The sequence below is a fragment of the Brassica oleracea genome, chromosome C1 (genome assembly GCF_000695525.1).
Source record: "Brassica oleracea var. oleracea cultivar TO1000 chromosome C1, BOL, whole genome shotgun sequence".
In the NCBI taxonomy this organism is placed as follows: domain Eukaryota; kingdom Viridiplantae; phylum Streptophyta; class Magnoliopsida; order Brassicales; family Brassicaceae; genus Brassica; species Brassica oleracea.
The window spans coordinates 18,100,557-18,127,485 of NC_027748.1; the positions used below are offsets into that span (position 1 = coordinate 18,100,557).

General features: G+C 36.8%; 2 protein-coding genes and 1 pseudogene across 3 annotated transcripts; all 3 read right to left on the reverse strand.

Moving 5' to 3' along the window:
• Positions 1–261: 261 nt before the first annotated feature.
• On the reverse strand, positions 262–4,654 carry LOC106342241 (annotated as a pseudogene).
• A 5,345-nt stretch (positions 4,655–9,999) lies between these two features.
• LOC106343712 (protein STRICTOSIDINE SYNTHASE-LIKE 5-like) lies at positions 10,000–11,579 on the reverse strand. 2 transcript variants are annotated; one of them, XR_001270001.1, is made up of 4 exons: positions 11,123–11,579; positions 10,720–11,034; positions 10,510–10,634; positions 10,173–10,409 (listed from the first exon to the last, which is right to left on the reverse strand). XR_001270001.1 is itself a non-coding variant. In XM_013783005.1 (3 exons), exons 1-3 carry the CDS (start codon positions 11,522–11,524, stop codon positions 10,131–10,133), a joined length of 1,206 nt encoding a protein of 401 aa, XP_013638459.1. In that variant the 5' UTR covers positions 11,525–11,579; the 3' UTR covers positions 10,000–10,130. The 2 variants fall into 2 exon arrangements, 1 of the variants encoding a protein (XP_013638459.1); XM_013783005.1 differs by having other exon boundaries at positions 10,000–10,409; positions 10,510–11,034.
• An 878-nt stretch (positions 11,580–12,457) lies between these two features.
• LOC106344732 (protein STRICTOSIDINE SYNTHASE-LIKE 5-like) lies at positions 12,458–14,449 on the reverse strand. The gene is made up of 4 exons (XM_013784051.1): positions 13,994–14,449; positions 13,360–13,670; positions 13,148–13,271; positions 12,458–13,023 (listed from the first exon to the last, which is right to left on the reverse strand). The coding sequence occupies exons 1-4, from the start codon at positions 14,390–14,392 to the stop codon at positions 12,745–12,747; spliced, it is 1,113 nt and encodes a 370-aa protein (XP_013639505.1). The 5' UTR covers positions 14,393–14,449; the 3' UTR covers positions 12,458–12,744.
• Between the last annotated feature and the right edge of the window lie 12,480 nt (positions 14,450–26,929).

The following is a 26,929-nucleotide window of genomic DNA, read 5'->3' on the forward strand; positions in this document are numbered from 1 at the left end:
AGAGAGTGGTCCAAGGGAAACAAGTTTCTCAACAAAGATCAGCTAATTATATGTCGTCAAGGAGGGTCGTTTTGTGGACTAAAACGAGAAAACGTCTTCGATATTTGTGCTTTAAGAACCAAGAATCATGCCATTACTTTTGAGATAGTTCTACTTGCTCCTATTCATGTTGGTGAAGTTGAATTTGGGAGACTTGAGGTGGGTACAAGAAGTAGACATTCGAGATCATTTATCAGCCTGAGTAAAAACATAGAAGGAAAATAAAAGAAAGATGTGTAATTGTAATTATACCGAGTCAATGGTGGCTGTGGGAGTCTTAATAGTAAGGTGTCACCACCTGAGACAAGATGGAGTCGCAAGGTCCAACATTGATACAAAAAAAAAATAACAAACGTAAAAACTTTTGGCTCTGACTTGAGCCCCGTGTTGTAGTTAGTGATCACAATGGCCCACCCCCGAATGGAGAATAAGATGAATCAGCCTCTGGGCTTGTGGAGACGAGGCCGGTTGCAGAAGATCCGCCCATTGGCTCTAACCAGTGCTGCGACGCCCACACATATGCCCGTCCACAGAAGCGAGAAGAACAAGTGCTTATGCTTATAATCACTCCCAGCTGGTCAGCAATGTGCACAGATTTTAGACTAAATTTGAAGGAAATATAACCATCCCGCCAAAAGATAGATCAGTCTTACCTTGTTTCAGAGACATTGTTGCAAACCAGAAACTGATCAGAACCACCGCCAATGCTGCAGGGAAATTCTGAGAAATCAGATTACTTATGTTGTTAGACTATGATTCTTTATATGCTGAGGAAAATGGGGTGGGCATAGTTTTAATCTTAATTGATGGAATGCTTACGGCTACAGCCTCGAGGCCTCCCTTTTGAGGCACAGGGGCCATGTCTCGGCTCATAGCAACTATGTAGTGCCCTTGCAGGAGATCAATCGCATCCTTTTGCACACAGCCAAAAACGAACTAGTGTCAGGGAACATTCTAGATTCAGGGACGAGTGTAATTACTAAGAACGAAAAGCCACTGACCTGTTTAGTTCCATCAGCAAAGTTATTCAGGTAATAGCGTACGAGGGAGCTCCAACCATCTTTAAGGACACCTTGGGTAGTCCGATGCCCATACCTAGAATTTAGCCAGTTTGAGACATATTAGTGGCTCGTACCATAAATATACAATACACTCCCTTCTTAAATTGACTGCATATTTCCTTTAAGATACGGCATTTTCAGACCTGAGACTAAACATTTTACCTGACGAAATCTCCTTTAAGTGCAGGAGTACCAGAGTATTGAATGCTAACTTCATCACCGTGATTAGCCCATACTGAAAGGCGAAAGCGCATAAGCAAAATTTCTAAATTTACATCTATGTACTCTGGTGCAATATTAGATTTCCTACAAAGACAAGAGCCTGACATATTTTATAGCGTTCGTCAAAGTTCAGATGCAAGCTTATGGTTTCTTCAGCGCCAAAAACACCGATCCTTTTGAGTTGAAGTTCTAACATCTTTCGACCAATCATGCTCTGCACATGGCAGGAAGTATGCAGCGTTGTTGAGCAAAGACCAATGAGGTAAGACCAGCATTATCATATTTTATGACTAACCTGGGTGACATTTGTACGGTCTAAGCAATCTATGCAGTTTGTTCGGACAACACCAAGCTGCTCCTTCATTTTATCACCCTTTTCATTTACGAGAAAGTACCTGATAACATGCCAATTTTTATAACTATTAATATCTCAAAATTGTATAACTAGATATATGTTTAAAGAAGTACATACCCATTTTGCTCAAGAAAACCCTCAATCTGCTCGTACAGAATTGATAAGCGCTCAAAATGAATATGCCCACAGATGCGATGAAATCGAAGTGCAGGTATCTACAGGAGAAGGCATCTCTTTTAAAGAGTTCAAGACAATATGATATAAACGATCTAAGAAGCAGAGTAGACAACACATTAACTAACCTTATTTCATCCCCAGTAATGTGCTGCATAATACTAGCAAACTTCTCACTCAAGCGCCCCTCACCTCCATGCTGATTAGAGAAGAAGCAATTCAGGAATATAAAGATCAATAAGAGCTCGCAGACATGATGTGTGGTGCATCTTGAGTCACATAAATCCAGAAATATTCATGTCAATTACATTTGAAAGAATATGTACCTTATTAACAAGATCAACTGCCAAAACTGATCCATATTTTTTCCTTAGGTCCAAAAAGTGACGCTCAGCTATATGCGTCTGCAAGAGAAGCACCCAATGCAAGTTAATTGAAAGAAGTAAAGAGCTTAGAAATTAGAACTCACAGCTTCTTCTGGTTGGACAATCTCAAACTTGGGCTTGTAAGTCAGATCTACAATTTGCTCCCACATAAAAGGCATGGATCCTCTGACCTGCAAATGGAGGAGGTGAAATGAAATCAAGAATCCGATAATGGATTGAAAAGAGTATGCAAAAACAAGAATGTGAATGGTATTTTATATAAATTGATCAAAGATTTGTAGCATAAGGGAATTCACAATATGAGAGCATGGTAAAAACAACACCTGAACAAATGATGACGAATATCCATTCATCTGTACAATTTGCTCGGTCTCCACAAAATTAGCTACGTAGCCATCAAGATCAGCTCCTCTTCGCCACATACGTGTACCTTGTAAAGATCAAATACAAGGGGGAAAGGCACAATCACAAAGCAATACTTATCATCTAAATTTCCGGCAGGCAAGGGCATATATGTATCCTATATATCTAAAAGATGGGGAACCATCATGCTTTCCCATTCAAGAACAAGTCCCATCAAGTTCTGTTGAATTCCTTGATATAGTAATAATCTACGAGAAAGATCCTAGTAGTCAAACAAATGACTGAAGTCCCAGACACCTACTAGTGATCAATACAATAAAACCTATTGAAACTTTCCCACTCTTTTGGATTGTTACCCTCGAACTCGAACTACTTGAAACCGAAGATGTACAGGCAAAAATAGCAGGGTGAAATATGTACCGTTTCTCCGAGTGCATCTTCTTGCTATCAGAGTTATGTCAACAATATCTTTTCCAATAGCTGTTTCGAAACTATTAAAACGTGACTACGGGTTAAGGAAAGATCCATACAATAATAAAACGTATCTACGTAGAGTAAATAGAAGACAAGGGAGTGAAACAACTGATAAAAAGGATATTCCCTTGAATTACTGGAAGCAGGAACTGGTCAAGCTGCAAACGTAGGACAAAAAGGTAAGATACTCTGCAAGTAAAAAAACAAGGCGCTGTAAATAAGATTAAAGAAGCTTAGAAATACACTCACCTTGTTATCGATAAGAACTTCCAACATGTAATTGTTCCAAAGAAACCTCGGCTCAGCCTGTAAAAAAGGACACAGCACCAAAAGAAGTTACGTTAAGTCACAAACTAGCAACAAGGAATGACTGACTAATTAAGAATGTTTATAAGGAAGATTGGTCAATTTCACAAAAGTAGCAATATGATCACACCTGTCTCCACAGAGGAAGCGACTTAGACTCAGCACCCAAATCATGCAAGCGTTGTGAGCTGAAATCACAGAACAAATGATCAAACGAAAAGGAAAAACAACGGAATCTTTTAAAAGGTAGCATGTTAGATAGTTTCATATAAAACTGTTTCGTGCAAGCCTTAGAACAGTAGTACAACATGCCTATGCCAACATCAACATCAACATCATAAGGAAGAAGTTAGAAACCATTTACCTCAGTGTTAAGTTAACTTGGTATGAAAAATAGAGACCAGTTGTCTTTTCTGCGACACTAAGCAGCTTGGAGAACTCAGTCTCCATCTTTTTCTGCCCCAGAAAAGGCACGTTGCGTTGAGAGTCAAAATCCATAATTACCACTAAAACAAAACTGGAACACAGAGTTTTTTGCTAACCTGTTCTTCAGGAGAGTTCTTAAGTGAATGATCACAAGGAAGAACCTTTAACGATGTTATTTTGAAAATAGGATGGCCCAGAAACGACCCAACACGCTCACTCTCCGTCACAACCACCAAGTACGATCCTGAATCGAAAGAACATCGCAATCTAATCAAACTCAAGAGTAGGTTTCAAGATCTATTGATCCAATATGAAAAATTGTTTATATATAGAACCTGCAAGAAGCTTCAACATCCCAACCACACCAGATATGGAATGGATTTTAGGAACACGCAAGGATTTGCACTCCGAGACTTGATCTGAGACGCAAGGAAAGTGGATTAGAAAGCAACCATTGATTTCAAGGAACGTTTGGAAGAGACGAAGAAGAAGAACGAACCGATGAGCTTCATGGAAGCGTCGACGCGGCTGATATCCAAACACGGAGCGCCTGAGCCATCATCAGCTGGCTCGATGACGTACTGATCGGGAAACTCCCATAGACGTAGACGAGAATGCAATTTGTTCCGAGACTCCATACTGAAATCAACATGGGAGATGGACAAGATTCACGAATCTCTGTAGAGGAAACCTATAAGCGAAGGAAAAGATGATTGAAGAATCACCTGAGATCTGAAGCTTTCGCCGGGAAACGCCGGAGAGGAAATTGAATTATGGAATATGCGTCACGTCAGAACGTGAAATGATTCTGCGTTAATCTTTCGATCAAGTCCTCTGTATTTTTTTTTACTGGGCGAGACCACCTCGTTTTTTTAGAATGCAGCTGCTAGCTTCTTAGTGGCCCTGGGTTCGATTCCATCAGGTTACCAGGTTGACTTTTTTATATTTCACATATATATTTCATGTTATTCCTTTTAATTAAATCCATGGGATGAGTAGCCCAAGTGTTGGACATCATTACTCGTTGCTCGCTTTAGACTCTTTACTTCTTTTGTGCCCGCCTTAAAAATTCAAGTACTCAGTGTTGTCAAGACAAGTAACAAGTCGATTATTTTAATTACTTGCAATACCAAGTCAAATATCAAGTATCATTATTATTTGAAATTTTAGTATTTGATTCGTTACTTGTCATATTACTTGATATTTATTACATGATCTATTAATTACTTGTTTATATTTGTCTTTTTTTTTACTTGCATTTAGGATTGAACACAAATACTCATTATTCTTCTTATACTTACTATTTATTACTTGTTTTGTATCTGTCTTGATTTTTAAATATTCATCGTCATCTAGTCAAATATTATATAGTAACAAGTATTAAAAATTTAACTACATGACTTGTTATTCCATGTTACTTGTTCAGATAAGATATTTTTGTCATCATAAAAATTATACAATATTTATAGATCGATAAATTCATATTTTTTTTTTAATTTGTCTTCTTTATAATATAAACAAATATTTTGTTTAAAGTAATTTGCATGTTATGCTAAGTAGAATAAATAAAACAAACTTTCATGTCTATTTCTAATCTATATTATTAAAAAAGAAGTACCAATTTGAAAATGTTCTTACTTCATTAATTAAATTCTTTTTTTTTTGCTTGTCTTTTTCAGTTGCATTTATGAAATATCCTCAAACGAATAAAACTGCCTAATTTATTACTTGTCTTTTCAGTTACATTAATGAAATATGCTTAAATGAATTTAAACTTCCTATTTTATTGTTTGTCTTTTTCAGTTACCTTAATGAAATATCCTTAAATAAATTTGGACATAATGTCATTTAATCAACCAAAAAAACTCATGAGTTATCCTTACGTGCATAATTTTAATAAAGGAGATTTTTAAAAACGTGGATCATTAAAATGTTACCTAAAAAATGCAGTACTAATATATAACATGCATCAATAAAACTAGAATTTGACTCACACAATTGTACGGATATTATTTTCAGTTGATTAAATTTAAAAATAATTATTTATTCAAAAAATATTTAAGAATGGCTATGTTTTTAAAAATTATATGGTATTATTTGCTCATAACTCATTTGTCATTTGCTAAATTGTTAGAAAGAAAATTTTAGCATAATATAACTCAGTTGTCATTTGCTAAATTTATGGTTTTTATTTATATTTTTTATTATTTAATTATAATATTTTTATTTTATATTTGAAAGATAAATGAATTTTCTTTCAAACAATATTTTTGTAAATGTATTTTTTTAAATAATCAATTAAAATTGTTATTATCATTGAGTATCATCAGTTTTGACATAATTTGAGTTTTTGTTTACATCAAAATTTATCATATTTTATGATAATTTTAATTTAAAATGTAATTTTCATATTTTTCAAACAAATTCTAAACATATTTTTGAAATATTTGTTATAATTGTTAAAAAAAATATTGAGTTGCATTTCAAATAAAAAGGTAAAGATATTAAAAATATTCTAATTAAAATATGTAAAATTTAATATAGTTTTAAGGAAATGGCCAAAATAAAAAAAATTACACATACAATAATCATGATTTTTGTTTACTGGGCGGATCATTATCTCTATGATATCGCGCACGAAAAAAAAATTTCTGTTTTTAAAATTATCTAATTAACTTTATACTCATTTTTTTTATATGATATCACACATTCGTAAAAAAATAGATAGTTTAAGATGCAAAAAAAAATTACTCAATGAATATAATATGAACGAATATTACAAATACATCATTTAATAAAATAAATAATTAAAAACTGAAAATTCATATCCGCGCTGGCGCGCGGATCAGGGTCTAGTAGATTATTATTTAGTAAGTAGTTTTTAAATACTCAGAAAAACTCGTAAATAGTTCACAAACATTCGTTAATAGTTCATAAGTACTCGTAAATAGTAAGTAACAGAGCGGGGTAAGTATAATTTATTTTTGATAAAGTACTCGAAATAGCAAGTACTCGTTTTTAACAAGTCAAGTACAAGTCAAAAATTTTATTATTCGTACAAGACAAGTCACGTCATAAGTACATGCAAAATAGCGAGTACCCGCCTTGTGCCCAGCCCTGCCCCTTGTTTCAAATTCGATCCAAGCACTTGTCTTTTCTTCACAATACCAATTGGCAATTGATTTGAAAGTTTACTAAAATACTCTACTAGAGTGGTCTTTTATCACTTTGTGGGTGGATGCATGCTGGTCATGAGGACAGCCGAAAAAACATCCGTCTTGATCGCTATGTTCAATACGTATATATATATATATTTTTTTTTTTTGGTCAAACGTTCATTATGTATATATTATTCGTCTTTCAAACTGTATTTGTTTCAATTTTCATCAATCTTAAAACCGGTTTTATAGGTATTAAAACTGGTTTGAAAAGTGGTAAGGGTCAGTCAGGTTCGGATCTCGACAGAAAACCGAATGGGTCGTGATATTGGGATAACGGGTCATCGGGTCGGATCAAGTTTAATCTTTTTTTTTAACGCTGATTTATTATGACATTACATTTATGAGAAAGATTACATAGACGATTCGACAACCGACAATACTACATGCCTTATGAAGATCTACGCCTAACTGCATCATCTGAGCCGTCCTATGAAGATTCATTCCTGACCAGATTTACTTGTACCATGTTGAAGATTCCTTATAAACCAGTGCTTTTAAACCCGAACCGAACCGGCGGTCGGACCGGGTTGAACCATGAACCAAAAATAATCTGGGTTGGGTTAATGCTAAAACCCAACTAAAATCGAACCAGTTAAAAACTCCTATCGAACCGTCAAAAACCCGGAAACCGGCGATCCAATGAACCGCCCAAACCACGGTTCGTATATAAGCCAAAATTTTGTTAATTAAACAATTAATTTTTCTTCTTTTAAGTAAAAATAAGATTTATCAAAGATTAATAAAGTATTGTCGCTCGTCCTTTTCTTTTATTGTCTCTACAATTCATAAATTACAAGATTCACAAAGTTTAATATTCGCGTCAAGATATTGTTTTTGTCTACTTCTCACTTTCCTAAAATTTTTATTTCATGATCACTTGTTTGAAGATTTTAAATAATTGAAACATTTTCGTTTCTGAAATTTTATTTAAAAATCTAACTTTTACCTATTGTGTATATAATTTTTTTTAAAAGGTGATGAAGATTTAAAGTGATAAGACTTGCGGCTATTTAAACATTTTATTTTTATTTTTTTCTACATATTACGGCTATTTAAACATTTTATTTGATATGATCTATTTTTTTAAAAAAATATGCAGATTATTTCTAAGATATCATTAAATTTAGTTTAGTCTTAAGTAAATCCGATCGAATCCGGTTTAGACCCGGTCAAACCACAATGACCCATGACCCAAAAAAATTCAGGTTCGCTTCCGGTTTTTAAAACACTGTTGTAAACCTTTCTTTTGTAGTGTGCATTAATAAATCACTATCTCCGGGACTTGAAACCTGGATTTCCAGGTAATCTGCAAGAAATTGCATAGTCTAGGGTTCGAACCCCAAACCTGGGTGTGGAAGCCTTTAAACCTTAAACGTTAGGCTACGGTGCTTCCACATGATCAACTTTAATCTGAAAAGTAAAAACCTGAATGACTACATTCCATGCCCGAACGCAAATCATTTCCTAAATCTTAACTTGCTTTATATCGTCGGTGTTGATTGAATCAAACGATGATTTTCACTCAATGCTCTCTCAACAACATAATCAATTCCTTCCTACATAGTCTCAGAAATATTTATTCCACTTCTCAACATATTTCTTTGGCCATTTCGAGTTGAGAAAAAGACAAAAATAGCACTAAATCAAGTTTATGTTCCCAAACTAGCACTCAAGGTCAAAAGTCACAAAAATAGCACTTACTGTTTTATCAAAAGTAACAAACTTAGGGTTTAGAGTTAAAGGGTGGGGTTTACGATTTAGGGTTTAGGGTTTAGAGTTTAGGGTTTAGGGTTTAGAGTTTAGGGTTTAGGGTTTAGAGTTTAGGGTTTAGGGTTTAGAGTTTAGGGTTTAGGGTTTAGAGTTTAGGGTTTAGGGTTTAGAGTTTAGGGTTTAGGGTTTAGAGTTTAGGGTTTAGGGTTTAGAGTTTAGGGTTTAGGGTTTAGAGTTTAGGGTTTAGGGTTTAGAGTTTAGGGTTTAGGGTTTAGAGTTTAGGGTTTAGGGTTTAGAGTTTAGGGTTTAGGGTTTAGAGTTTAGGGTTTAGGGTTTAGAGTTTAGGGTTTAGGGTTTAGAGTTTAGGGTTTAGGGTTTAGAGTTTAGGGTTTAGGGTTTAGAGTTTAGGGTTTAGGGTTTAGAGTTTAGGGTTTAGGGTTTAGAGTTTAGGGTTTAGGGTTTAGAGTTTAGGGTTTAGGGTTTAGAGTTGAGAAATTAGGTTTTGGGGATAAGATTTCAAATTTTGAAAAAGAAAACAATTAAAATTTTCAAAGGATAAACTTTGAAAGGTGCTATTTTGGTCATTTTAGTTTTTGAGTGCTATTTTTGTGATATAAACTTAGAAATGTGCTATTTTGGAGATTTGCCCTTTCGAATTTATACCCCTAAATTCCTCATCTTTATTATCTTGCTTCGATTCCTCACAATGAGAAACCTCAATGAATCATTCTCATGCGTTCAGTTTACGGGGTTCGATGTATTTTCACTTCAGGTTTATCGGATTTGGTGTATTAGCACATAGTTTTGAGTTTGGTTCTCAAGTTTTGTTGTCATTACTCTCTAATTCCATAAAAAATTACAACATAACCAAAAAGAGTCCTGATAAGAGCCTTTCTCACTATTCATTTTTTTTTTTGGTCTTTATTTTATTGGATCCTTATTTGGTTTTCTGGTTTAACTAAGTACAAACCAATATTTTAGAACCGAAAACCCGATTAAGATCCCTACCCAAAATTCTATCGGATACAACTAGTTTTTAGAAATATTACATGACTAAACTTGAACCGAGTCTGAATGAACTTTTATAATACCTGAATGGGGTTGAAATTCATAAACTCAAAAATCCAAAACCCGATTGCTTTTGGTATCCCGAATGTCCAGCCCAGCTCTAGGTATTAGAGTGGGTCTTACACCGTATACGTGTTTCGAATCGATAATTCATGCTAGTAATAATCGAAGGAGAAAGAAAGTATTATCACCATTCGGATATATAAGTGTTAAAAAAAAAAGTATTATCACCATTATTTCATATTATCATGACAAAGCGGGTTTTAAAAATGTGACAGCTAAGATGATGTATACAAAGTTGTTTATTTTCTATAAACTTGATGTTTTAAAGACTTTTTTGGGCAGGATAATTCAGGAGATCAAGTCTGAGTATGCGTGAATGCAAGAGACTTCCGCAATATAGATATTTCCCAATCTTGACTCCGGTGGTTAAGTGAGTAATTTTATGATCATGGTAAAATGCGATGGGGTTTCCATCGAAATCCACCTGTAAAACGCCAGCATCCTCCGCAAACATAAGATTGAAGCCCCACTTAGCCACCATGGCTGTGACTTTCCTCAAGAGTGGATACCTCATCGACAGCTTCCACAACGTTGTTACTCCCTGTATTAATTCACAACACATTTTCAACAGTAATCACACACACACACACACACACACACACACACAAAAGATGATATAAGCTCATGATAAACATCAATACCGTAGGCATTGCGATCCAATAATGTCCATCTCCATCGTACCCGAATGTTATCTGGATAACCCGGTAAGCTTTGAATAAATACCTCAACACGCTCCTCACTGATGTAGTACTTGCTGCATCTTCTTCTGATAACAACAAGAAAACAACTTTGAAATGATATGATTCAATGAATGCACATAAAGAGGAGATTATAGAGTTGAGAAAGAGGACACTGCATGGAGTTTCGCAGAAGACGAGATGGGTTTGGTCGGGAGACATAGAGACGCCATTAGCGAAGTAAAGGTCTTTTAAAAGGACACGAGTTGTTCTTGTTGTCGGGTTAAAGCTCATGAGTCGACCATGCGGTTTGCCTTCCAGAACGTCAAAGCTTGATTGACTGTAATCGTACTTGTAAGAAGCATCCGTGAAATACAAAACGCCGTTATCTCCAACGGCGACTGCATCGGTGAGCTTAAATCTCACTCCTTCCGCTTCATCCGTCAACAACTCCGTCTTCCTACCGTCATCGCTTATGTTGAACATCCCCTAACACACACACAAATACATCATCCTCATATCTAACTGAAGATGCTCAAAAACATTCGAGATCCAAAAAGATTCACGACCACCAAACCTTGTAGGCGTCTGCGACAATGACTTCTCCATGTAGTCCAAAAGCGAGGCCAAGTGGTCTACCGCCAGTATTGACCCAGTTCTCTACGACAGAGTCATTAGCTGACTCCATAACCTTGACACGTTTCACCCATCCATCTACACAGCCAGTATAGATAAGACCTGAGTCTCGGTCGTAGGCGATATCCTCGGGCTTATTGAGAAGACCGACGCCGATAAACTCAGCGCCGGTGAGAAGTTGGTCGTTGACAAGCGGAGGGATGGAAGTAGTAGAGTAGACAAGTGCATCGGCGGGAAGATGAGATGGGTCGAAGGTGTCGACACGGTAGAGAGCGATGGATGCTATGAAGGGGATGATGGTGGAGAAGATGAGAAAACGACGTGAGAAGAAGAGAAGAGGCATTGAGAAAGGGTTTGTGGAAGATGGTGAACAACTCCAAATATTAGTTATGAAAGACGTACACGTTTTGGACCATGTTTGGTATGCAGATGTCAACCGTTGAGTCGGAGAATCTCTGAATCATTTTCATATAATGGGCTTTGACTAATCTTCCATCAGGCCCAATACGTTTATTTTTGTTACGTGTTCAGTAGGATCTGGGTCTACATCAGCTGGCTCTGTTTTGATATGGTTAGAAGCATTGAACCTCCTTCCTCAGCCACGAGATTTGTTATTTCGTAACGAAACAACTGTAAACCATTTCAGTGCTAGATAGGAAATGAGATTACGAAACGCAAATTAATCACTTTTCTTATACCGTTTAAGTGTATTTAAGTTTGATTCCTTTTAAAAACAAAGTTATGTTTTAAAACGCTTTTACCATCTAAAGAATTCTCTCCTAGTAATCAATATTTATCTAATGTTATTTGGATATGCATGGAGTGTGGACTAACGAAATTACTCAATAGGTGATGAAAACAAACACTTTCCGCATATAATACTACCAAATCATACCTCAGACCTTTAATTACTCAATAGGTGATGAAAACAAACACTTCCTCTCTGCTAACAATAAATTAATTAATTATACAAAATCACCAATCTAATCTAGCAATTGATTTGAAATCGATGTAAAATGGAACTGGTTCTAGATCCATGATCCATAAAGTCATCATCTACATTAGGCATGCAAATATTAAACCGGGTCCAGGTTTTCGAACTGAACTGAACAGAGGTTTTCTTCTAAATTTACCTATCCGGGTCTAATATACCCAAATTTTCAGTATATTTTTTGTTTCATATTTTAAAATCTGAAATACCGAATAATTGAACTGAGCTGAATATGTTACTTTGGGTAGTTTCGGAATAATTTTGAAGACCAAATTACCCAAACAAATAAAAACTAAAATCACGAAAACCCCTTTTGTATATATGTTACAACCAGAAACTATACTAGCCTTATTCCATCAAATTGGTTTTGAATGGATCGGTTTATGTTACAAATATACTAGCCTGGTCCATATACCATTATATATGAATTACTATGTCCTACACACTGAAAGTTTTATTGGAATCACTGTTTCACGTTACTAATATTCGAGAAAGAAAGATCATATCATCATCTTTGTCATGGACCATGGGTTTACATTGCGTGGCAGTGACATGACAATAAGCGGAAGAGTTCAAAGCCTCTTTTGTGCAGGATATTTGAGGAGATCGAGTCGGACTATGTGTGAACCCAAAAGACTCCCACAATAGAGATATTTCCCAATCTTTACTCCACTGGTTACGTGAGAATGTTTAGGATCATGGTACAACGCGATGGGCTTCCCATCCAGATCCACCTGCAAAGCGCCAGCATTCTCCATAATCATGGTGTTGAAGCCGTACTTAGCCGCGAGGGCTTGGAGTTTCCTTATGAAAGGGTATCTAAACGAGAGCTTCCACAAAGTTGTTACTCCCTGATTTTTATTTTCAAAACAATTAGGAAAAAGACGATGATACCAAAGCTGAATCTTGTAGGAAGGCAAAAATCTTGATTGAACAAATCATAAAGTTGAACATTTCAAATTGTGTATATAGTACCGAAGGCATTGCAATCCAGTAATGTCCATCTCCATCGTACCGGATGTTATCTGGATAACCTGGTAAGCTTTGAATAAACACCTCCACACGCTCCTCGTTGATGTAATACTTGCTGCATCTTCTTCTGAGAAAAACAAGAACACAAGTTGAGATGAGTATTTATTTCACAGAGAGGAGATTACACAGTTGAGAGAGAGAGAGAGAGACAGGACAAGGGGGTTTCGCAGAAGACGAGATGGGTTTGGTCAGGAGACATAGAGACACCATTAGAGAAGTAACGGTCTCTAAGTAGGACACGTGTGGTTCGTGTAATGGGGTCAAAGCTCATGAGTCGACCATGTGGTTTGCCTTCCCATATATCAAACGCAAAATGATGGAGGTTGTATTTGTAAGAAGCATCTGTGAAATACAAAATGCCGTTATCTCTAACGGCGACTGCATCAGTGAGCTTGAACTTCACTCCTTCCGCTTCATCTGTCAACAACTCCGTCTTCTTCCCGTCATCGCTTATATTCAACAGCCCCTACACGCACGCACAAAATTCATCACCTCATTCAGACACAGTGGCTAAGCCAGGTTATAAGGTGTGGGGCACGTGCACCCAAATTTATATTAAAATTCAAAATTATGTATGTAAAAACATTAAAATTTTGTTAAGTCAAAGTTCAAAAAAAAACATCATAGTTTTGTTAGTTATATGGTAAAATCTGCTTGTGCACCATTATTTTCCCATGTTCCATCCTTTTCATATGCATTTTTATTTTTATTTTATCAATAGTGTACCTATTAATTAAATAGTCTAAATTCACCCTGTTCCGACATTAAAAATAAACACGAGAACTAAACCTTGTATGCGTCTGCTACAATTACTTCACCGTGTAGTCCAAAAGCGAGGCCGAGTGGTCTACCGCCGGTATTGACCCAGTCCTCTACTACAGAGTCATTAGCTGACTCGAAAGCCTTGACTCGTTTCACCCATCCATCAACACAACCAGTATAGATGAGTCCCGAGTCTCTGTGGTAGGCGATATCCTCGGGGCTGTTGAGAAGCCCAGCACCGATAAACTCAGCTCCGGTTAGAAACTGGTTGTTGATAAGCGGTGGGATAGAGTCAGTGGAGTATACTAATGCATCGGAAGGAAGAGGAGCTGGGTCAAACGTGTCGAACCGGTAGAGAACGATGGAAGCGAGGAGGGCGATGATGGCGGAGAAGAAGAGAAGACGTAGGGAGAAGAAGAGAGGCATTATGAGAATGGATTGGGTTTTGTGGAAAATGTTGAACAACTCCAAACTTTCTAGTTATAAAAGAACTACACGTTACAACAGTTGGTGTGGCCATCATTGACTATAAAAGGATCTTCGAATCTTCTTCTATTACACCATGCAGGTAACATAAACATAAGGCCCAATATGTTCTTGGTCACGATTTCATAGAGTACAATTTGGTGGTGGGCCTTCATTACCAGTCCGTGATTTGAATCAGTAACATACTAGGGTATGCAAAATATCTTAAAATTTGATTTGTCCTGTTGTCTTTTTTCGAGATGATCCAAAATCCGTAATTTTACGGATTAACTTAAACACTAATATTATATTCTCCATCAGTTTTTAAAAAAAGCATATTCTAAGAAAAAAATTGTTTCAAAAAGATATTCCTAACCGTTTCCAAAAGTAAGATTTTTTAGGTTTTTTTTTGTTTCACAAAGATAGATTTTCTATATTATTAAAGTATTTTTTTATATTTTTGAGGAACATTAATTGAGAATATTTGAATTGATTAAATTTCATTGGTGGAAATTTATTGGAAAGTGTATAATAATGTAAAAAGCAAATTAAATTATAAACATTTATTAAATTCTTAATAAGCGTGCATACTTTAGAAAATCTTACTTTCCGGAACATAGGGAGTGCATATTTTATATTTTCAATGCAATTTTTATTAACTAATAATGAAAAATTGTGAAGTTCAAGAACATTAATTGCATTTTTGAAAGTCGTATTGGTTTAAAAATATAGAAAACAAAAAACTATGCATTTATAACTAAATTTTAATATGTTTTATTAAAAAATGTAAAAATTCTAAAATATGTATTATTTTGAAACAGATGGAATATTATTTAAAATCTGATTAAGGGTATGACTGGTTTCCCCGTTACCACCCACAAACGTAGTTTTTGCGATTGGAACCGGTTGTTGGTGTTTTGCAACAATCACTCAAACCGCTTTAAACTGTTTCAAACTGTTCTAAACCTCATAAATTCAAAAGCTGGTTCAAACAAGTTTTTGCGGTTGCAGGCGGTGGCGGAAAGATAATTTAAAAAAAAAAAAATATATATATATATATATATATATATACAAAAATAAAAATAAAAATATTCAATAAAAATTTTAGATTGGAAGTATAAATCTATTATATTTTAATTAAACTTCTAAAATAAAAAAATATTTTCTATACTTTTTAAAAAATTTAAACTATAACTCTCTAAATATAATTTTATATTTATTATAATATTATGATTTTTGATATTTTTATAATTATATAAAATGTAAATTTTGTTAATTTATTATTTAACCACTGTTGCATTTGGTAGTTAACCAGTCATAAGTATCCCGCAAACGCATCAATTTCTAACCGCATAACTAGTCGCACAAATATCATAAAACCGCTATAAATCGCAACCATCCGCATCCGCAAACTCCCACAACCGCAAATGCAACCGCTGCGTTTGAACCAGTCAGTTCCTGACAAACATTACAATTTTGATAAACAAATATATACGTTGATCTGGTATCTATATATATAATTTATATGTAAATTAACTAATTATTATTTCTATCTTTAAAAGTTTAACAACATTTAGATAAATTAACCATCTGGTTATTAAATTTAAAAAAATTTAAAAACTAAATATTTCTATCTTTAAAAGTTTAACAACATTTAGATAAATTAACTATCTGGTTATTAAATTTAAAAACTAAATATTAATTATTTTTATTTGTATTTTATTTTGGAGAATGCATTTGACATCCGACGATTAAAAATATAAATTTTGTATAAAAATCATAAAAATGATCCGGACGAGACATATATAACAAATCACACATTGTCAAAATCTATAATATCCACCAATACAAAGAAGAAGCATGAAACGACTTGGAGACTAGGTTCAATGTATCAATGTATCAATGTATCAAATCTTTAGTCTGAAACGTACTAGCTCCCCCTGTCTTCTTTACCACGCTAGCTTTTCTGGTTTTCTATCTTTGCTTGGTTTGTTGTGTTTCATATCTCTCATGTAACTTAGAGCTGTCGTTTTATTCCGGTTCACCGGAATTTGTAAATGGTTTCTGATCTCATTTTTAAGCGAAAATAATGAAATATAATTATTATAAAAAAAATTATTGGTTCACTATATTGTCAAATTATGGACACAAACCAACTTTTAAGCCAACATCTACACTTCTTGCAATGATGCCAGGTAAAACAATCATATGATACGCTTAGGGATGTTAAAATGGTAAGGGCACCTGCAAAGGTGGACCTGGAGAACTCGATTTCCAATGTTAAATTTTAATTATTTTATTAGATTTTTTTTCTTTTTCGTTTAATTAAAAAAAAAAAAATTAAAAACGGATCAATCGTAGACCGCCACGTATCGTGGGACCCACGACACAGTAACGAAAAGCACCTAGGATCAATCCTTATGTTAGGAATTTTCGGATTGATCCTTACAAAATTTGTACCCCACACCAATATTTTAATATTTCTTTTTTATGGATTCGAGCTATGGATTCCTTGTTGCACATGCTCTAACACCCACCCCATTTAAACTCACCCCGTTTAAGACCCACTCCGTTTAAGACCCACTCCGTTTAAGACCCACCCCATTTAAAACTCATATTCGTTTAGACCCATTTAAAAATAGATCTATTAGGGGTACCCATTTAGATCGATAAATTTTGTACTAACACATTTAGACTCATTTATACTCATTTAAACTATTGAAGATTTAATTTTTAATTGTTTTAACTTTATGGTTTTTTAACAAAAATTAAATGAAACAAATAAAAAATTGTAACTGATTTTTATTATATAAACGCAAATCAAATTGTTCTAGTAAAATAGTGGAATCGAGTTTTCTTCTAAAACCGCAAAATTAAGTTTTTCCGCTAAAACCGTAAAATCAAGTTTTTCCGCCAAAACCGTAAAACCAAGTTTTCCCGCTAAAATCGTAAAACCGAGTTTCCCGCCAAAACCGTAAAAATTGAGTTTTTTCTCCAAAACCGTAAAACCGAATTTTCTGGCAAAACCGTAGAACCGAGTTTTCCCGCCAAAACGCAAAATCAGGTTTTCCTGCCAAAACCGTAAAATTGAGTTTTCCCGCTAAAACCGCAAAATCAGATTTTCTCGCCAAAACCGTAAAACCAAGTTTTCCCACCAAAACCGTAAAACAGAGTTTCCCTCCAAAACCGTAAAAATTAAGTTTTTCCCCAAAAACCGTAAAACCGAGTTTTCCGCCAAAACCGTAGAACCAAGTTTTCCCGCCAAAACGCAAAATCATATTTTCCCGCCAAAACCGTAAAATCGAGTTTTTCCGCTAAAACAACAAAATCAGATTTTCCCACCAAAACCGTAAAACCGAGTTTTACCGCCAAAACCGTAAAAATTGAGTTTTTCCACCAAAATCGTAAAACCGAGTTTTCCCGCCAAAACCATAGAACCGAGTTTTCCCCCCAAAACGGAAAATCAGATTTTGCAGCCAAAACCGTAAAATCGAGTTTTCCCGCTAAAACCGCAAAATTAGATTTTTCCACCAAAATCGTAAACTCGAGTTTTTCCGCCAAAACCGTAAAAACCGAGTTTTCCTGTCAAAACCGTAAAACCGAGTTTTCCCGCCAAAATCGTAAAACCGAGTTTTCCCGCCAAAACGCAAAATCAGATTTTCCCGCCAAAACCGTAAAATCGAATTTTCCCGCCAAAACTGTAAAACCGAGTTTTTCCGCCAAAACCGAGTTTTTCCGCCAAAACCGTAAAATTTGAGTTTTTCCGCCAAAACCGTAAAAACTAAGTTAAATAGGTTAATAGGATCCCCACTAATTTTAAGTAGAACTCATTTAATAAATAAGTCTAAACAAAACTACTCATTTAAAACCCATTTAACTAAATGGGTATAAATGGACATTTTTTTTTAAACCCATTAAAGACGCTGGACCTTTCTTTTTTTACTTTAAACTCTCTTTTTTACTTGCCGACAAATTTTTATTGTTTTCACCACCTCTGCGGCGTTATGCCCTTGCCGTGAGGGAAAGCCCTCTTCTCCTTTCTTTTCTCTTTCTTTTAAGTTTCATTTTTCCGGTATTTGGTGGTGGTTTTTGAAGCATCAGAGGCGCATTGTTGGTCTCATGTGGTCCATTTGGTTTCTAGCTCCTTGGCTCAGATCTATGAGAACCGGATTTGGGTCTGTGTCCTTAAACTTAACCTCGGTTCTTTTTATGTGGATCCACAGTGGATTGTTAGCTTCTATTCTGAAACGGTGTGGTGGTGGGGGTCTTTCGGTGAGCGAGTGAGACGTGGGGGTGGGGCTCGTTCCGTCACAGAACTATTGGGTGGTTCCTGTAGAAGCCGGAAAACCGGATCCGATATAATATAAACGATGTTAGGAAAAATATATAGAAGATTCAAAACCATAGCGAAAATGAAACCATGGAGTCGAGACAAATCTCTTTCCTTAACTCTTAATATTCGCTCCGTTAGTGCGACGGATTTGTACGAATATGAGTTCCAGGATAAAACCATGATAGGTTATCATGCAGCATTCGTGAAGAACCTCTATGAACTATTGATCTACGAAACACTCTCGAAACGATAGACATACGCTTTGGGATTTTTTGCTGTTGGTTCACGATATAAAAAATGTTGAGAAATGAATGAAGAGGAGAGACGATATTTAAAGAGACGGAGAAGGCTCACTTCCCGCAACAGCGGTTGCACGTGGACGAGAATTTCGCGGAGATCGTGGGAAGTTGAGTTACGAAACTTATTCCCCAAGACTCTCTCTTTCTTATCTCTTATCTCGTTTAACAATTTCGAGAGGATAAAATGCATGACGTTTTTATTTTTTAGACAAACTACTTGTCGTTTTAAATAAAATTGCATGCTGTTTTTTCCCGAATTGAATGGCAAGTCGTTGAGCTTAACTTGGTCCAAAAAGAATCTTATTGGGCCGGAGGCCCTCCACCAAGATCCAAGCCCAAGCCCAAACTCAAGCCCACGCCCATGCCGAGCCGAGCCGGCCGGACGGCGGCGGAGGCACGCGCGTGGAGAGCCTTTCTCTCTCTCTCTTTCCAAGCCGTTTACACCCTCATGTCATTAACACATATATAAACAACTCTTCTCTTCTCTTTTTCCCCGATGTGGGACATTTCAAATACACTAAATGACTTGATTTTTGGGCTTAATAACATTTAGCCCAAGTCATTTTATATTCACATTTTAAATAAAAGCCATTGGGCTATTTATTTGATACAACAATCCCCCACATGAATATAAATGACTCTAAACATATGCAGACTAAATGCAGACTCGATATGTTCTAAAAACTATACTTATTCTAATCCTGACTAGACTAGACAGACTTATAGAGAGTGTTTGCGAAAAATTCACTGTGATTGAGTTGGTGGTAGTTTTAAGCCTTGAACCACTCATAGTTAATATATGTCGGGTTTACTTTACCAGAAGGTGAACATGATGTCTTGAACCAACCAGTGTTTTATGTAGACCGAGACAACAAGCATAACGCAGCTTCATTTTCTCGTAGAACTTAGTTCTCTATTGTGTTCATTGTGGCCCTGAACTATTCATGGTTTTCATGATTGAACTTAGAGAATATAGCCTTGCCTTCATTCTCCTAGAAATGGCCCTATTTCACACTCATTAGGTGTTTGACCATGAAAAGTATTGAGTAATACTCCGCTTTAGAAACTATGAAATCATTAAAAGCCTATGCTTATCCTTCTCGCATTTGTTAGCACATTTATCATCTTAAGAGCTGGGAAAAGAATACTTTTATCTCAAGTGCTTTGGTTAGATTCTGTTTGATTTTGTTTTCCCTTTGAACCTACGTCTTGGGATCTCCAGTCATGATAGGTAGGGCTTTAAACCCATTCCTTTTGATGATTTAGCAACAACATCTCGTGGCAAACCTTTAGTAAATGGATCCGCTAGGTTGTCAGCCGATTTGATGTAGTCTATTGTGATTACACCAGTTGAGATAAGTTTTTTAATGGTTTTATGTCGTCTTCTGATATGACGAGATTTACCATTGTAAAGATTACTCTGAGCCCGAGCTATAGCTGATTGACTATCACAATGTATGCGTATAGCTGGCACAGGTTTCTCCACATAGGAATATCTTTCAAAAAATTCCTAAGCCATTCACCTTCTTCTGCTGCTTTGTCTAAGGCTATGAACTCAGATTCCATGGTGGATCTGGCTAGGACTGTTTGTTTGGTAGATTTCCATGATACTGTTTCTCCTCTTAGTGTAAAGACATATCCACTTGTGGATTTTGAGTTTTTAGAATCTGATATCCAGTTAGCATCATTGTATCCTTCTAAAACTGTTGGTTCTTTACCATAGTGAAGCCCAAAATCTTTGGTGTAGCCCAAAATCTTTGGTGTAGCGCAAAATAAGTACTCTCGTTATAGCTTTCCAGTGTGTATGACCTGGATTACTTGTATATCAACTAAGTACGTTTACTGCATGCGCTAGATCTGGTCTCGTACAATTAGTCAAGTACATGAGACTTTCGATCACACGTGCATACTCGTTTTGTGAAACTGCTTCACCTGAATTCTTTGTCAAGTGCATTTGGGGATCTAACGGAGGTTTTGCCGTACTATTAGAGTAATTTTTAAATCTCTCTAATATTGTTTGAGCATAATGAGATTGGGTTAAGATAATTCCGTTTGAATTTCTTGTGACTTTAACCCCGAGAATTACATCTGCTAATCCCAAGTCTTTCATCTCAAATATCCATTTGAACATGTTTTTTGTTTGATTGATAATGTCTTTATTGCTTCCAATAATGAGCATATCATCTACATATAGACATAGTAAAACATACGCATTTTTGGTTGTTTTGTAGTATATGCATTTGTTACATTCATTTATTTTAAAACCATTTGACATCATTGTATTGTCTAATTTTTCGTGCCATTGTTTAGGATCTTGGGTAAGCCCATAAAGTGACTTTACAAGTCGGTATACTTTGTCTTCCTGTCCAGGAATGACAAAACCTTCAGGTTGTTTCATGTAAATTTCCTCTTCTAGGTCACCGTTTAGAAAAGCGGTTTTTACATCCATTTGATGGATTTCTAGGTCTCTTAAGGCTGCGATTGCTATCGCCAGTCTTATTGTTGTTATTCTCGTTACTGGAGAATATGTATCAAAATAGTCAAAGCCTTTCTTTTCTCGGAATACTTGAACTACAAGCCTAGATTTGTATTTTCCACCAGGTTTTCATGTCATTATCCATCTATTTCCTAATGCTTTGCAGCCAGGTGGTAAATTTGTTATGTACCATGTATAATTTTGCATGATACAATCTAATTCACTTATGACAACTTCGTTCCAAAACGGAGCTTCTGGTGAAGCCATGAATTCTGCCAAAGTTTTTGGAACATTTTCTACTAAAAATGCCATTAAGAAATCTTCACCAAAAGATTTTTTCTTTATAGCTATTTTGCTTCTTCGAGGTTCATCTTTTTCTTCATTTTCTGAAATATCATTTATAGAAATCTCGACGTTTGTCTAATTTTCTGAGTCCTTGTCGTTGTCTTTTTCTTTTCGAGTTCGTTTTGAACCTTGTTTTTCCTTGTACGGAAAAATATTTTCGAAGAAAGATGCATTTATTGATTCCATGACTGTATTTACATGAATGTCTGCTATTTTAGATTTATGTACCATAAATCGATAAGCACTACAGTTTTGTGCTTATCCGATGAAGATGCAATCCACTATTTTAGGTCCAATAGTGACCTTCTTTGGTGGCGGTACCGAAACTTTTGCCAAGCACCCCCACACTTTGAGGTATTTATACGAAGGTAAATTACCTTTCCATAATTCATATGGAATTTTTCCAGTTACTTTGTGTGGAATTTTGTTGAGGATATAATTAGTGGTAAGCAATGCTCCCCCCCCCCCCCATTCATCATCTCTTTTAGAGTTCGATTTCTGCGTTCAGCAACTCTATTAGATTCTGGTGAGTAAGGAGCTGTAGTTTGATGGATTATTCCATGTTCTTTACAGAATGCATTAAATGGATCATCATACTCGTCTCGTATGTCGCTTCTAACTATTTTAATAGTTGTTTTAAGCTGATTTTCGACGTCGAATTTAAATTCTTTGAATTTTTCTAAGGTTTCATCTTTGCTATGTAATAAATATACAAATCAATATTTTGTGCAGTCATCTATGAAGGTCACAAAGTATTTTTTTCCACCTCTAGTTTGCATGTATTTTAAATCACATAAATCGGTGTGAATTAAATCTAGAGGTTTGTTTGTTCTTTCAACATGAGGTGATGGCGTTTTTGTGGGCTTAGCATGTACGCATACTTCACATTTTTGTTTACTTATTTTGCATTTAGGAATTATATTTAAATTCATTAATCTTTGTATTGATTTGTAGTTTAACTGGCCTAATCTTTCATGCCATATATTAAAAGACTCAACCAAATAAGCAGTTGGCTTCTTATTCATTGAAACATTTGGAGCTACAACTTTCGAAGGGACTGTCATTATATTCATCTTGACAAGTCCATCCTTCACATAACCCTTTCCCAAATACATCTCATTCTTCTTAATCACGAGTTTGTCCGCCTCAAGACTTGTGGCAAATCCATTCTTGTTGAGCAAGGTTCCGGAGACCAAGTTCTTCCTCATGTCAGGCACATGCTTCACATTTCTCAGAGTGACTTCACGTCCAGATGTCATCTTCAAAACCACATTCCCGCGGCCTTCGATATTAATGATCACAATGTTCAACTCCCTCATCCGGCAATCTTTGAGACTGAACAAGTACAAGAACAGCGCCGGCGATCGTACCTCCTCCAGGGGGAGCTACACCGCCGATCGTACCTCCTTCAGGGGGAGCTACGCATCCAATTGACACTACAACAGTTCCAGAACCTTCTGCTCCAAACAATGATCCAGAACTTGGTCGAGGAAGACGACAGAAACAGACGTCAGTCTTACTTAAGCCATACGTAACCTACACAACACAGGTTAAAGATCCCCATTACGCTCCTCTCGACTCCGACCCAGCATCATTGTCCTCAAGTAAGTCTCCTTATCCCTTAACTAACTATGTATCATTTCATCGCTTGTCTCCTGAACATCAGGCTTATCTCGCAAAAGTGGCTATCGAACATGAACCAATCAGCTACAACGAAGCCATTCGCGATCCAAGATGGAACAACTCCGTCTTTGTTGACGTAGATGCACTCGACAAAAATCACACTTGGGACGTTACTGACTTACCACCAGGAAAAGTAGCTATTGGATGCAAGTGGGTGTTTCGGATCAAATATCGAGCAGATGGCACTATTGAACGTTTTAAAGCTCGCCTAGTTATCTTGGGAAATTGACAAGAGGAGGGCGTTGATTATAAAGAAACTTTCGCGCCAGTAGTCAAGATGACCACAGTACGTATTCTCCTTGAAATCTCAGGAGCTAAAGGTTGGGAGTTGTTTCAAATGGACGTACACAACGCATTCCTCCACGGTGATCTGGACGATGAAGTCTATATGAAACTTCCACCTGGGTTCTCGGCATCTTCTCCAAACAAAGTCTGCAAGTTAAGAAAGTCTCTGTACGGTCTGCGCCAGGCACCGAGATGCTGGTTCGCCAAGTTATCATCAGTGCTGAAAGATTTTGGTTTCAAACAAAACTACTCTGATTACTCCTTATTCACCCTGAAGAAAGGTTCGTCAATCGTGTACGTACTAGTCTACGTCGATGATCTGATTATTGGTGGCAACGATTCTGATCTCATCTCTAAATTCAAAGCGTATCTTAACCGTACGTTTCACATGAAGGACCTCGGGATTTTGAAATACTTTCTTGGCATCGAAGTCTCCCGAAACAAAGAAGGCATCTATCTATCACAACAGAAGTATGCGCTTGACATCATAGCTGAATGTGGTCTTCTGGGAACCAAGCCCATAGACACGCCAATGGAACAAAATCAAACACTGGCTCGTGACAAAGGCGAATTCTTCTCGGAACCAACTAAGTACAGGAGACTAGTTGGGCGCTTAGTTTACTTAACAGTCACGAAACCAGACCTCAGCTATGCAGTTCATACTCTAGCACAGTTCCTACAAAAGCCAAGACTGAGACATTGGAATGCAGCTCTCCGCGTTGTACGATATCTCAAAAAGGGTCCCGGCCAAGGCATCTTCTTAAGCGCTCATAATGATCTTACTCTTTCTGCCTATTGCGACTCAGATTGGGCTGCTTGTCCTATCACCAGAAGATCACTAACCGGGTACGTTATCATGTTAGGCGGGTCGCTCATGTCTTGGAAAACAAAGAAACAAGGCGTCGTATCACGCTCCTCAGCCGAAGCAGAGTACATGTCTATGGCCTTAACTCTTTGTGAACTCAAATGGATTATACAACTGATGCAGAGTCTGGACATTCGACAACTGGCTCCTACTTCTATGTACTGTGACAATCAGGCTGTTCTTCACATTGCAGCGAATCCGGTGTTTCACGAACGAACCAAACACGTTGAAGTCGACTGTCATTTCATTCGCGATGCAGTTCAAGATGGCTCGATAGTTACAAGGCACGTTCGAACAACAAACCAATTGGCCGACATACTAACTAAACCGTTAGGAAGTCAACAGTTTCACTACCTACTTGACAAGATGGGCGTTCGAAATCTCTTCGCACCACCTTGAGGGGGAGTATTAGCGATAAGCTAGAATATTCTTGAGATAAAGATAGACTTGTAACGATAAGAGTTATCTCCTAAGATCTAGGACTAGAGTTTATCTCTAACGTTGTATAAAGACTCAAGTCGATTGAATGAATAAAACAACACAAACAGTTTGACAATCTGGATATCTTTCATCAACCAGAAGAATCTGAAACTCTTCACAGCTCATAAAATCACGCCAAGGAACACCCACAGTAAATTTTGAGCTGTTGCAGTCAAGAACAGACCACTAGAGTTTCCAGCACACTGTCAAAAAAGATCACAAAACATAAAGAGAGATAAGCAAGACCGGTTATGAAAGACCTATCCGGTTCAAGATTGATGAAGAAAGACCACACTGGACCAAACTGCATACTTTGTCTTCTCAGCATAACACATCACACACACAACAAACTAAGAACATAACCAGTTTCAGATGCAATGAAGAGAACAATGGACCAAACTGCAAACTTTGTCTTCTCAACATAGCACAACACACACACTACTAACTAAGAACAAAACCAATTTCCGACAACGAAGATTTCAGATGTAACAAAGAGACACAATGGATCAAACTGCAAACTTTGTCTTCTCAACGTCACACTACACACACTACTAAGAACATAACCAGTTTCCGACAGCACATTCCGACAACCACACAATGGATCATTGTTATCATTGACGAGTAACCGCAAGAGAGCGAGTCGAGTGACCGCGAGAGATCGATCCGAGAGACCGCGAGAGATCGATCCGAGCGACTGCGAGAGAACGATCTCCACCGAATAACTGCGAGAGAGCTATCCGAGTGAATGCGAGAAAGCGATCAACGCCGAGTAACGAGTAACCGCGAGAGAGATCTGGATTCTCCCAAGTTTGATATGCTTTGAAGATATGTCTCCTTGTTCCTCCCTCCTTCTAGCGCCAACTGTTTGACCCAAAAATGGTGTATTTGCTGGTGATGTTTGTTGGAATTATATAATAAAGAATCTAAGGATAAGTATTAGATTCTTGAGGTTTAGGAGAAATGTTCATAGAATCAATATGAGAAAAAGAAGATCCAAAGACTTTATTGATCAAATATTGCACTACAAGAATGATTTCTAGTGTAAAGTGAATCAAAGAATGTATAAAATCTTTATAGGATGTGTTCTAGATCTAGATGGAAAAAAAGTCATTTCTAATAAGGAGGTAGCTCCTTATTTATAGAAGAAATATATCTAGGGTTTCCTAACAAAGTGGGCCTAATTCATTGTCATAATGGGCCTTGAGGGGGGATGTAAATCCACCCCCAACAGTAAGCCCCCCAAGTTCGTAGAGAGAGATGAAACCAATCTCTGCGAATTTTACGAATACGGTTTATGAGACAATGAACTAGGCACATACCCATGTCGTAGACGATTGTCATGACCGGGTCGTCATGGTTAGGTTGCCATAGATGAAGTGCCATACACGGACCGTCTCGGGCGAGCTGTCATCGACATACTTCTGATTTCGATCACACTTCTTACTCCGGGATGGTTGCGCGAACGATCTGTGAGGACAGTGTTCTGAACCACCGGAGCAAGTTGCCATGGATGAAGCGTCAATCGACAAACTGCCAAAGACAAGTCGTCATAGACATCATCATGAACGTACCGCCATGAGCGAACCATCACAATCAAATCACCACGGGTGGACGTGTCTTTGCGGTATCACCTCATGCTCGAGACTTGCGAGCAATCCGAGTGACTGCGAGAGAGCGATCCAAGCCGAGTAACTGCGAGAGAGCGATCCGTGACGAGTAACCGCAAGAGAGC

Bases quoted from the DNA above. Each gene is read 5' to 3' on its own strand.
- LOC106343712 (XM_013783005.1), bottom strand. From the start codon at position 11,524: ATGCCTCTTCTCTTCTTCTCACGTCGTTTTCTCATCTTCTCCACCATC. The intron at 11,035-11,122 runs GTTTGGTGGTCG...TGTGTGTGTTAG, and splicing joins TTGTCGCAGACGCCTACAAG to GGGATGTTCAACATAAGCGA. The intron at 10,410-10,509 runs GTATTGATGTTT...GAATTAATACAG, and splicing joins ATTGGATCGCAATGCCTACG to GGAGTAACAACGTTGTGGAA.
- LOC106344732 (XM_013784051.1), bottom strand. From the start codon at position 14,392: ATGCCTCTCTTCTTCTCCCTACGTCTTCTCTTCTTCTCCGCCATCATC. The intron at 13,671-13,993 runs GTTTAGTTCTCG...GCGTGCGTGTAG, and splicing joins TTGTAGCAGACGCATACAAG to GGGCTGTTGAATATAAGCGA. The intron at 13,272-13,359 runs GTCCTGTCTCTC...TGTTTTTCTCAG, and splicing joins GTCTTCTGCGAAACCCCCTT to AAGAAGATGCAGCAAGTATT.